General features: G+C 42.1%; 1 protein-coding gene across 1 annotated transcript; it reads right to left on the bottom strand.

Annotated features, from left to right (window-relative positions):
* Positions 1 to 5,466: 5,466 nt before the first annotated feature.
* LOC116373900 (GTPase IMAP family member 7-like) lies at positions 5,467 to 10,283 on the bottom strand. Its single transcript, XM_031822196.1, has 3 exons — positions 9,988 to 10,283; positions 8,177 to 8,251; positions 5,467 to 8,098 (listed from the first exon to the last, which is right to left on the bottom strand). Exons 2-3 carry the CDS (start codon positions 8,241 to 8,243, stop codon positions 7,206 to 7,208), a joined length of 960 nt encoding a protein of 319 aa, XP_031678056.1. The 5' UTR covers positions 8,244 to 8,251; positions 9,988 to 10,283; the 3' UTR covers positions 5,467 to 7,205.
* Positions 10,284 to 13,285: the final 3,002 nt, after the last annotated feature.

Genomic DNA, 13,285 nt, shown 5'->3' with positions numbered 1-13,285 from the left:
TTGCACGTATATTCCTAATAACACCAGTCCAGATGGTAGTATATCTAAGGCCCTTAGTGGGCTTGATGCACTATCTGCTGAAATGAGGACCATGGCGGGGGTGGAGGAGTCTGGCCTGTTCTCTTGAGTGGGAGCCTGGTTTTGGTAAGTACACTAGAATGGTGGTTACTGGATTTCTGACCCTAATTTTTGTATTTTTGTTATTGATGTGGTGTGCTGCTTGCATCATACCGTGTTTCAAGAAGTCTGTTACAGATGTGGTGAAGGCTTCAGGCATGATGATGCCTTTGCTTGATGCTCCAGTTGGAGATGCTGATACTGAAGCATGCTTTCAGGGGAGGATGAGACTGACTGAGGATGACCCATGGTATGCTGTGGGCGAGGTAGTAGAATAAATCTTACACCACCACAGTTCCTTGTTATACATCTTTATGATGGGTTTTCTTTCCAGTATGTTTGTTCTCCCTGTTGTGAAGGTTTTGAGTCCCTGGGTGGCATGAAGCCCAACTGGTGCAGGATAGGAGTAGCTGAGAGGACCAGATGGTTTATAATAATGCTTTTCTTTGCTTTGCTTTACTCTGTTTTCCATGACCAAAGTTTTATCCGGTATCTTACATGTCAATAAACAATAAAGTGTTATCCTGTTTTTGCTAAGTGACACCCTTGTGGGTGTCAAAAGGGGGACTTAAATTTCACACAATTTTTTTTATTTTTATGTTCTGTTTTTGAATGAGCTGTTCTCTTTTGACATGAAGGTATTTTAAACTCTGTGACTGTTATATGATTCATTGCTGAATTTTTGTTCACACCCTGGGGGGTGTGAAAAAGAGGGATTATTGGTTCCTGTGTTTTACATTATAGCCATTACCATATATATGATTGAATATTATCTGCTGTTGGCTTGTGTTGATGTATGCAAGTGTTATGCAACATAGCTGACTTGAAACATTGTTAAAAGTGTCAGGGCCAGGGGACTTTCTCATGCTGGAAAAATACAGAAGGGAGGGCACATTCAGAGCGTGGGGTTGCGAGAACAAGCGTTTTTTTGTTGTTGTTAGATAACAGGAGCCAGGTGTGTGATAACGGTATGGAGCATGAGAGCCTGGCTGCAACTTCTCTTATGACATTCCAGAATCGCATTGCAGTAGATATGCTACTGGCGGAGAAAGGTGGAGCTTGTACTATGTGTGGTGAACAGTGTTGCACTTTCATCCCTAATAACGCAGCCTCCGATGGTAGCTTGACCATGGCCCTAGAAGGTTTGAGGACGCTTAATGGTAAAATGAAATCTCATTCTGGGATGGATAGCTCGATGTGGGACTCCTGGATGAGTGCGTTTGGTAAATATAAAACCCTGGTGTCCTCCATTTTGGTATCCATTTCGGTGTTCGCTGCCATTTTAGTTCTCTGTGGATGCTGTTGCATTCCATGCATCCGTTCCCTTGCCACTAGGGTTATCTCTAAAGCCATTGACCCTTCCTCCCCTTCCCAGATGTTTCCTCTGCTGGATAAAGACCTACTTGAATTTGAGGATGAGGAGGAGAGTGCCTATTAGATTTACATTATATCTGCTGTTGCCTTATGGGGATGTATGTATGTGTTATGCAAGTGGATCATTCCGCCTGACTTGCCTAGTTTAAGTCACATCTCTTTGGAGATGTGAAGAGAGGGAATCACAACTTTTTCCTGCGGGAAAAAAGTTGGCTTATGTAGACAAGCATTTACTTTTATTTTGAGCTGTTGTTCTCCGCTCTGTAAAATGAGGGTTGTAAGTTCCTAGGTGGCTGGTAGCCAACTTAGTACATAGTGGGATTGAATGGAGAACATGATGTAATACATATATATCTATTTCTGTTTAAAACCGTGCCTTATTTCATAGTCCCCTTGGGAGAAGTTTCTCTTTGTGTCTGGATCCAGTTAGGTTGTGTCACGTCTCTGGTGAGACGTGAAGAGAGGGTTTTGTAGAGAAATGCTAATTCTTATGTAGGTGACCAAACTATTGTTAAGGGGGGGCTACAACTCAGAGTTGAGCCTGTGGGGTCCCCTACAGGATAGCTCCCGCATTACACTAATGGCCAAAACCAGCGCACACACACATGATCTCCGTTGTCTCTGAACGTTGAATGCCCGAAGAGGATTCTACGATGACGGACAGACTACTGAGCCAATGGCGGAAGACTACAGACTACACCCCAGCTGAACCAATCCAAAGATCCGATCTTCCAGAATCAACCTACTTTCTTTTCTATATAATAGTGGTGTACTGATTGTAACGGGCTCTTCTTCGTCTGCGCTTCCGTACGAACCAGCGGGAGAGCCGTAATTACGCTGTTCTAGATATCTTCACTCTGAATAAACTGTAGCTTGTCATACAATTTACCACCTTGTCTGAATCGATCCTTGACCGACTCGTCCGTCTACATATCCAATTACTAACAGTAGCTAGCTTGTGTTGATGTCCTGCAGTAGCTAGCTTGTGTTGATGTCCTGCAGTAGCTAGCTTGTGTTGATGTCCTGCAGTAGCTAGCTTGTGTTGACGTCCTGCAGTAGCTAGCTTGTGTTGATGTCCTGCAGTAGCTAGCTTGTGTTGATGTCCTGCAGTAGCTAGCTTGTGTTGATGTCCTGCAGTAGCTAGCTTGTGTTGACATCCTGCAGTAGCTAGCTTGTGTTGATGTTCTGCAGTAGCTAGCTGGCTAACTTGGTCTGTTTGTGTTGATGTCCTGCAGTAGCTAGCTTGTGTTGATGTCCTGCAGTAGCTAGCTTGTGTTGATGTCCTGCAGTAGCTAGCTTGTGTTGATGACCTGCAGTAGCTAGCTTGTGTTGATGACCTGCAGTAGCTAGCTTGTGTTGATGTCCTGCAGTAGCTAGCTTGTGTTGATGTCCTGCAGTAGCTAGCTTGTGTTGATGTCCTGCAGTAGCTAGCTTGTGTTGATGTCCTGCAGTAGCTAGCTGGCTAATTTGGTCTGTTTGTGTTGATGTCCTGCAGTAGCTAGCTGGCTAACTTGCCATTTCCTAAGCCATGGATGGAGACTTAGTTTTGACTTAATTCTCTGTACAGGTATGAGGATTCTGTGTTATGCACTATAGCCCATTACCATATATGTGATTGAATATTATCTGCTGTTGGCTTGTTTGGATGTATGTATGTGTTATGCAACATAGCTGACTTGAAACATTGTTAACAGTTTCAGGGCAATGGGCCTTTCTCATGATGGAAAAATACAGAATAACATGAAGACAGGAACTGTGCAATGAGTTGGGGGGCACATTCAGAACGTAGTGTTGCGAGAACAAACTGTGTTTTGTTAGATAACAGGAACCAGGTGCCTGATAACTGCATATTCTACACAGCTACAGCGACTGACCGCTGAAGCGCTTAGGGGGCTGGGACCAGCCTCTGTGCCAACAATCAACGATAGGCTGGGTGAGTCTAAACCCCGCCCAGTCTCTACTCTGACAGGCCGGCTCGGAAGCAGGACCTTTTTCTGTCAGAGTATATTTATAATATATTTGTCAAGAACAAGTTAGTTCTCTGTTTGCCCTGCGAGGTGGGACAGAGAGCCCGTATATACGAAAATTGCATTTACCACTTATTGCTTAGCTAATAAAAAAATACATAGTATACAAGCGGTGACTCATTGTCATATTTATCCTGATACCAGATTCGAATTGACGCAACTCTAACACAGATCAATGATTATGACAGCATTCTGATCTAACCATAAATTAATATGTTGTGCCACTTGGCCTGAGAATATTGAAGTTCTATCTTAGCCTAGATGTAGCCTAGTAGGCTCACTTTAACTAGCTAGCTAACTTAGCTGGTTCATTGTTGCCAATGTGAGGAATTTAAGCTAGCAAGCATTTTAGCTAGGTAGCCTATGACAACAAAAAATGAAAGGTGTACTGTATGACAGAGTCATAGACCGTTTAGCCAACATGAAAGAGAGGAGGATGGCGTTGGCCTTCAACTAGTCTACAAGTAGGGCGAGTCAACATGTTTGTTTTACTTGTGCACACAGACAGAAATCAGTACCAAGGGAAGCCACGTGATATTTAGCAACCTTGATTGGACTAAATTGTTTTTGGTATCTTTAAGTGTGTTTTCTGTGTATTATACTATGCAGATGTAGTTTTCTTGATTTGATGATATTTAAATGTTTAAGTTAAAATGGTGCTGGAATAGCGGAGGCGGTGTTCCTGTTGTCTTTGTGTTGACTTGAGGTAACTTCATGGTTCTAAATCAGTAGTGGTTTAGTAAACTGTAGAAAACATGAACTTGCTGTACACTGTAAGACTGTTCTGTAATTTCAACAGTAAAACACTGTAGAATGCACAGTAAAATAACTTAAATGTGTTTTACAGCATTAATGCTGTAGATTGCACTGCATTTATTTCATTTAAAAAAAAAACTTTATCTAACAAGGCAAGTGAGTTAAAGAACAAATTATTATTTTCAATGACAGCCTAGGAACTGGGTTAACGGCCTTGTTCAGGGGCAGAACGACAGATTTGTACCTTGTCAGCTCGGGGATTTGATCTTGTAACCTTTTGGTTACTAGTCCAACGCTCTAACCACTAGGATACCCTGCATCATGGGTAAAATTCTACTGTTGTTAACTGTAAATGTAAGCCTCCTATAAAAATGACTCTAACGTACTGTATTTCTTTACAGTAATACCCGAACACTGCTGTAGTTGGCGGCGCCAAACGGTCTGTGGTTTGTGTGTCTGTGTGAGAGAGAAAGAGAGCTGAATCTCATAGATGAAACCAAGACTGTTCTCAGGGCAGCTCTGCCGGTTTTGACGAGCAGAAGATACTTTTCGTAGCAGGTTACGAAAATTAACGCAGCAGGTTAGGATAATTAGGTAAAGGTTAGGGAAAGCTAAAATACTAACAATGTCCCCGACGCGACTCGAATCTATTTACAACCAGGCCTGCCCTGAGAATAGACTTGATTTCCACTAATGCGATGCTCCTCGCCAAACGGTCTGTGAGGGAAGACTCATAAGAAAATTAGCTTTCTGTTCTACTCTAGCTATTTTATTGTTGTGGAAAAGTCGCCTAAATATTTTTGTGCAGCTGATTAGTATGTAGTAATTCCATATACTATATTCTTCTATATACGTACTGCAGGTTTTCTTAACTAAGCTACTAACTAGCTAGCTAACGATAGCTTGTTTGGATTGTGTTAGCTAACAGTAGCCAAGTTGAAATGTCAGTCTGTTGCATTGATCTTTCTTGTTGATCTTTCAGGTTTCTCTGTTGTTTCCCTGAATCACCCAGTGTGTTCTTCTTAAACCAGGCATGGAGGGTCTTCAAGATGCAATTCAACACCAATTGCCCGAGTTGGAGCATTTGGTGAGATCTTTGTCAGAGCATCTGAGGGCAAATGTTGTAGTGGAGAATATTAAAGACCTTGAATATGTTCAACCGGAAGATATAACAGACCATTTGACGCCGATATAGTGTCAGGAATTTCAACCAAAGAGGTGAGATCTTGATTGATGAATGTAACATATTTACATAATTGTTATGAAAAAGGGTGCCATCTAGAACGTAACATGGTTATTTGTCTGTCCCCATAAGAGAACCCTTTGAAGATCCCTTTCTGATTCCAGGTAACGTTACGTATAACCCTTTTGGTTCCAGGTAGAACTCTTCTGGGTTCCATGTAGAACCCTTTCCATGGAGGGTTCTACATGGAAACAAAAAGGGTTCTCCTATGGGGACAGCCAAAGAACCCTTTCGGAACACACACACACACACACACAAGGTTTAAAAGGTTCTGTAAATAGTTCATTTTTCCCCCCTCAAAATAAATGGTTTATGCTATGAGGGAGCGAGACAAATGTCATGGTCATTGTGCTGGTATGGAGTGCAGCACATAGCCTAAAAAAATGTATGTAATTTTTTTTAAGAAAATGAAGAAAGGATATTATCTGTAACAATGGATAGGACTCTTGTCCTCCTCCAAGCATCAGTGACCTCCAGGAACAGTGGCCTTTCCGTTTCACCAAGTTATGGCTCTGTGACCACTTCAAAACCCTCCCTGGTGTCGTGATTGACAGACGCCTGACTCAAGCTCTCCCGAACAAGAGTAAGAGAATTGTCAACATTTTTAAAAGCCAAAAGACCATTCTGCCATTCTTCTGTTGATGACCCACTTCAGAGAGGAGGACCAATCTCTGTTTCTCTTGGCAGATGTAAAGAATAGTGTTTTTAGACTTATAAAGTCGATATGATTAATGGTGTTTATACTCTACTATTACACATGATATGAATATTTTTAAGATGTATGTTTTGTGATTTTAGGTCACTGTAACTCTGGTTGATGTCGAGGTGCGAATTCCTTTGATTTCATATCCAACATTTTTATGCAAGTAAAGTCCAGGTCAGATAAAGAATGTTATGACAGGCATGGAAACAAACCAAATTCAAACAGAATTTGGGCAGGTAGTGTTCTCCTGGCATCCGCCAAACTCATATTCATCTGTCGGACTACCAGATGGTGAAGCTTGATTCAACACTCCAGAGAACGTGTTTCCACTGCTCCAGAGTCCACTGGCGATGAGCTTTACACCACTCCAGCCGACACTGTGCGTATTGTGATCTTAGGCTTGTGTACGGATGCTCGGCCATGGAAACCTATTTCATGAAGTTCCCGACGAACAGCTCCTGTGCTGACGTTGCTTCCCGAGGCCGTTTGGAACTCGGTAATGAGCGTTGTAACCGAGGACAGAGACGCAGCTCAGCTGTTGTTGCTCCTAGACGTTTCTACTTCACAATAACAGCACTTACAGTTGACCAGGGCAGCTCAAGCAGGGACGACATTTCAAGAACTGACTTGTTGGAAAGGTGTCATCCTATGACAGTGCCATGTTGAAAGTCACAGAGCTCTTCAGTAAGGCCATTCTACTGCCAATATTTGTCTATAGAGATTGCATGGCTGTCTGCTCGATTTTATAAATCTGTCAGCAACGGGGTGTGGCTGAAATAGCCGAAACCACTAATTTGAAGGGGTGTCCACATACTTTTGTATATATAGTGTATATTTATTGAATATCTTATCAATTAGAATAGCCAATTTGGGTGCAATCAATTAGCTTAATTTCTCAGTGATCAAATTATATTTCCACCCCCCCCAAAAAGAAATTTGCCTGAAAACTAATCTTAACTTCAGAACAATCTGAGATGGTGAAATCCTATTCCTCGTGCTCTTTTGGGTCAGAACCACCCCAATTGAAATAAGCATCCATGCATTGATAACCTTCAAAAATGGCTGATACAGATCCTGCTGCTAACCACAATGGAGATGAGAATTTGTATCCCCACCCCAATACAGCCGAACTGACCAATGCTGATATCTTGCATCGAGACAATATTTCTTCTCTTCTGATCCTTTCTCTCTCCTTCTGTTGCCTCTCTTTCTCTCTCTTATCCTCTTCCTGTTTCTTCCTCTCCTCCTCCTCTTCGATCTTCATCTGGGCCTCCTGGTACATCTCATTGGTGTAGTGTTGTCCTCCATTCTTCTTCACCATCTCCTCTATCTTCTTCAGCAGCTCTGGGACCTGAGTGTTGTGTTTTCTCTTGTCATTGATTAGGGAGTGATATCTGCCCCCACAGATATTGATGAGTTTCCGTAACTCTTTGCTCTCAGCCAGAAACTCCTCCACTGATTTTCCCTTCAGTTGATCTCCATGTGTGAACAGCAAGATGGTGTACATTGAGGCTTCTTCTCCAAAGTTCTCCTGGATCCACTTAACAGTGTCCTGCTCCTCCTCTGTGAACCTTACCCCAAGTCTGATCACCAGCAGGAAGACGTGGGGTCCCGGGACTGACATGTAGATGGCCTTTTCTATTTCACTTTTCATTTCCGTATCAGTCAATTTTGTGTCAAAGAGTCCTGGTGTGTCAATCACATTGATCTTCTTTCCAGCCACCATTCCACTCTGCTTCATACAGTGTGAGGTAACAGACTCAGGGGAGGAGTCTTCTTTAAACCCCTCCCTCCCCAGGATGGTGTTTCCTGTTGCACTCTTCCCTGATCCAGTCTTCCCCACCAGAACTATCTTCAGGTCAGAGAGCTGCCCTGAAACTGGAAACAGATAAGAAGTGCTTGAGTTGATAGTGGCTTGATTAAAGGCTTCTGAAAACTGTGTGTGTGTGTGTGTACCTTGGCCTTGACCAGTGAGTGTCAACAGGAACAGAATCTTCAGAATACTTCCTCTTCCTCGTTCCATTTCTACTACTGCAGCCAATCAAAAACATGGAAACAGATGATGACCTCATTACAAAATACAAAGTCCACATTTCTTCAGTGACTCATCTGGGAGTGTTTGGCAGAGGTCCAATGTTTACTAAATTATATTGTTTTCTCAGCTATTTGACTTTCAAATGATAAACTATGAAACTACAAACTATAAAAAGAGTAATGTTATGTGGTATAACTGTTGTAAGACAAATTACATTCCTTAACAACGTAGCCTACATCAGGTGAACATAATGTAATGTACTATGGGGCGTATCAAATGACATTCTAAACATGGTTATTATTCTACCGCTGCCTGTCTGCTGCTGTTAAGACCAGATAAACCAGTTAGAGGTCGTGTTCCCATTACCATCAAACATCACATCTACTGTGTAGACAGACAGGAACAGTTCAGACAATAATTAAGTGGAATCAGTATAACTGAAAACAGTGCTAAATGTGTAAATCAGGAGGTGTCAGAACACAAAGCATAGTGTTCCTCTGCTCAGATGTTGCTGACACCGGATCTTACAACACCTGGATAGGTATTTTACATATCCGCTAACCACATCATATTTTTAAGCAATCTATCAGTCAACCAATGGTTGATGCATGCAACCTCTAAGCAGTGGAATGTGACCTTAGTCAGTACTGACAAAAACCTGCAGGTGTTTCCCTCACAGCAACAACCTGCTATAAGACTGCTGTTGACCCAAGATCAGCCTCCTTGAACATGATACAGTATACTGCACCATCTCTGCACTAAACAAGGTACAGTATACTGCACTAATCAAGGTACAGTATACTGCACTAATCAAGGTACAGTATACTGCACTAATCAAGGTACAGTATACTGCACTATCTCTGCACTAATCAAGGTACAGTATACTACACTATCTCTGCACTAAACAAGGTACAGTATACTACACTATCTCTGCACTAAACAAGGTACAGTATACTACACTATCTCTGCACTAAACAAGGTACAGTATACTGCACTATCTCTGCACTAATCAAGGTACAGTATACTACACTATCTCTACACTAATCAAGGTACAGTATACTGCACTATCTCTGCACTAATCAAGGTACAGTATACTACACTATCTCTACACTAAACAAGGTACAGTATACTACACTATCTCTGCACTAAACAAGGTACAGTATACTACACTATCTCTGCACTAAACAAGGTACAGTATACTGCACTATCTCTACACTAAACAAGGTACAGTATACTACACTATCTCTGCACTAAACAAGGTACAGTATACTACACTATCTCTACACTAATCAAGGTACAGTATACTGCACTATCTCTGCACTAATCAAGGTACAGTATACTACACTATCTCTACACTAAACAAGGTACAGTATACTACACTATCTCTGCACTAAACAAGGTACAGTATACTACACTATCTCTGCACTAAACAAGGTCCAGTATACTGCACTATCTCTACACTAATCAAGGTAAATGTTTCAGGTAAAAGTCTAACCATGTTTCTCCTTTCACTGTTCTACAATGTTAAAACGTGTATAAATACAAACATACTGTAATGTTTATTTACACATAAATATGATTATTTATTATGATGATGATTCTGATTATTTACACAAATGTTAACAGACCTGTTATCAATAAAATGTCTACTTAATATTGTACTACAGTTATTCAAGTAATGTTGAGTAGATTGTTGTACAACATTTAATTAGTAAGGTAGTTGAATACTCACTTTTAGTGTTGCACAGATCTGTATATTGTTGTCACTGAGAGACCTGAAGCAGTGGTCCTGCTGGTTTTGCTTAGCAGATGCCCCAGGTGGGTGGAGATTTACCTTGAACTAATGGAATGGTCTAAAACTCATGCAAAACTAAAGTGCTGCACCTTACAATACCATTGTGCTGCAGTTTACGTTCTGTTAAGTTTCATTTTCCCAGCGCGTACTCAATTCTAGCCAATGAGAGAATGTTGCTAGGCAAACATTATTCTACTCAGGATAGGCTAAATCTGAATTTTGATTGGGTATCGGCTGTTCAACCTTGGCTGCTTGCCAGAATCATAAGATAGGCCACATCTTTGGATAGAGTGAAATGTGTTGGACACAGAAGTCTCCTGGGAAAAAAAATGTTAAAAATGAATTTTGAATAGTAACTGTATAATGTAGTTGTAACTTTATAGTTGCCTAACCTGGTCCCAGATCTGTTTGTTCTCTTTCCAACTCCATAGATTACCAGAGCATGAGTCACAATACCCATAAAACCCAGTCAAACAGGGAAACGGTTCCAATCATTTTTCCACCATTCATTTTTCACATAGAGGATTTCAGAAACACTTAAAATGGTAACACTATACGGTCATAACCGTGTCAAAATATGTCTTAACAACTGACATAACCTGTCACAATATGGTCATTACACTGTCATACATATATATAGACCTATTGTGACATATCTTACATTATTTTATGACTGGTTATGACACCTACATAAGAGACAAACCCCACAGAACCTACCATTGTGCTGCTACAGTACCACCTTCTGATCTACCACTGGAGCTGCTACAGTACCACCTTCTGAACTACTACTGGTGCTGCTACAGTACCACCTTCTGAACTACTACTGGTGCTGCTTCAGTACCACCTTCTGAACTACCACTGGAGCTGCTACAGTACCACCTTATGAACTACTACTGGTGCTGCTACAGTACCACTTTCTGATCTACTACTGGTGCTGCTACAGTACCACCTTCTGAACTACTACTGGTGCTGCTACCACCTTCTGAACTACTGGTGCTGCTACCACCTTCTGATCTACTACTGGTGCTGCTACAGTACCACCTTCTGAACTACTACTGGTGCTGCTACAGTACCACCTTCTGAACTACTACTGGTGCTGCTACAGTACCACCTTCTGAACTACTACTGGTGCTGCTACCACCTTCTGAACTACTACTGGTGCTGCTACAGTACCACCTTCTGAACTACTACTGGTGCTGCTACAGTACCACCTTCTGAACTACTACTGGTGCTGCTACAGTACCACCTTCTGAACTACTGCTGGTGCTGCTACAGTACCACCTTCTGAACTACTGCTGGTGCTGCTACAGTACCACCTTCTGAACTACTACTGGTGCTGCTACAGTACCACCTTCTGAACTATTACTGGTGCTGCTACAGTACCACCTTCTGAACTACTACTGGTGCTGCTACAGTACCACCTTCTGAACTACTACTGGTAGGAATGGGAAAAAATTTCAGTCTCTCGATGTGCAAAACTGATAGAGACATACCCCAAGCGACTTACAGCTGTAATCGCAGCAAAAGGTGGCGCTACAAAGTATTAACTTAAGGGGGCCGAATAATTTTGCACGCCCAATTTTTCAGTTTTTGATTTGTTAAAAAAGTTTGAAATATCCAATAAATGTCGTTCCACTTCATGATTGTGTCCCACTTGTTGTTGATTCTTCACAAAAAAATACAGTTTTATATCTTTATGTTTGAAGCCTGAAATGTGGCAAAGGGTCGCAAAGTTCAAGGGGGCCGAATACTTTCGCAAGGCACTGTACATAAGAGGCTAAACCCACTGCAACAGGAACTACTACTGGTTCTGCTACCACCTTCAGAACAACTGCTGTTGCTGTCAACACACCATCTTAAACTCATTCTGCCTCCTGTTCCACTTCCCTGAACAAACAGACTTTAGCAGGAAAGAAAGAGTATATACATGAAGTGTAGAACAAGATCAATTCATTTTTGTATAGTCTTGGATGTCATGGTCGTTCACTGTATCAACAGATATGAGAACAAACCAAAACAAGTCTGGTGACTATAAACCTGCACCTTGAGTGTCACATGTAGAAAGTACACTGTATATCATGTGCATTACAGAAACTCTAAATAGTAGTGAACTAGGGTCCTGGTTAAAGTAGTGCACTAGGGACCTGGTTAAAGTAGTGCACTAGGGTCCTGGTTAAAGTAGTGCACTAGGGTCCTGGTCAAAGTAGTGCACTAGGGTCCTGGTTAAAGTAGTGCACTAGGGTCCTGGTTAAAGTAGTGCACTAGGGTCCTGGTTAAAGTAGTGCACTAGGGTCCTGGTTAAAGTAGTGCTATAGGGTCCTGGTTAAAGTAGTGCACTAGGGTCCTGGTAGAAAGTAGTGCACTAGGGTCCTGGTAGAAAGTAGTGCACTAGGGTCCTGGTTAAAGTAGTGCACTAGGGTCCTGATTAAAGTAGTGCACTAGGGGCCCGATTAAAGTAGTGCACTAGGGTCCTGATTAAAGTAGTGTACTAGGGTCCTGATTAAAGTAGTGCACTAGGGTCCTGTTAAAGTAGTGCACTAGGGTCCTGATTAAAGTAGTGCACTAGAGTCCTGATTAAAGTAGTGCACTAGGGTCCTGATTAAAGTAGTGCACTAGGGTCCCGATTAAAGTAGTGCACTAGGGTCCTGTTAAAGTAGTGCACTAGGGTCCTGATTAAAGTAGTGCACTAGGGTCCTGTTAAAGTAGTGCACTAGGGTCCTGATTAAAGTAGTGCACTAGGGTCCTATTAAAGTAGTGCACTAGGGTCCTGATTAAAGTAGTGCACTAGGGTCCTGGTCAAAGTAGTGCACTAGGGTCCTAGTAGAAAGTAGTGCACTAGGGTCCTGGTAGAAAGTAGTGCACTAGGGGCCTGGTAGAAAGTAGTGCACTAGGGTCCTGGTAGAAAGTAGTGCACTAGGGTCCTGGTAGAAAGTAGTGCACTAGGGCCCTGGTCAAAGTAGTGCACTAGGGTCCTAGTAGAAAGTAGTGCACTAGGGTCCTGGTAGAAAGTAGTGCACTAGGGTCCTAGTAGAAAGTAGTGCACAAGGGTCCTGGTAGAAAGTAGTGCACTAGGGTCCTGGTAGAAAGTAGTGCACAAGGGTCCTGGTAGAAAGTAGTGCACTAGGGTCCTGGTCAAAGTAGTGTAAAGGGAATAAGGTGCCATTGGGAGAAACATCCCACATGTGCTGACGTGTTTCAGACAGTCCTTCCTATTTAGATACATGTCTCTTACCAC

The sequence above is a fragment of the Oncorhynchus kisutch genome, unplaced genomic scaffold (genome assembly GCF_002021735.2).
Source record: "Oncorhynchus kisutch isolate 150728-3 unplaced genomic scaffold, Okis_V2 scaffold4087, whole genome shotgun sequence".
Lineage (NCBI taxonomy): Eukaryota > Metazoa > Chordata > Actinopteri > Salmoniformes > Salmonidae > Oncorhynchus > Oncorhynchus kisutch.
Note: the sequence above shows the minus strand (reverse complement) of the source record. Positions and strands in the feature narration are given on the sequence as shown.

Coding starts and splice junctions, on each gene's coding strand:
- LOC116373900 (XM_031822196.1), bottom strand. CDS start 8,243: ATGGAACGAGGAAGAGGAAGTATTCTGAAGATTCTGTTCCTGTTGACA. Junction 8,099..8,176: donor ACTCACTGGTCAAGGCCAAG/GTACACACACAC, acceptor ATCTGTTTCCAG/TTTCAGGGCAGCTCTCTGAC.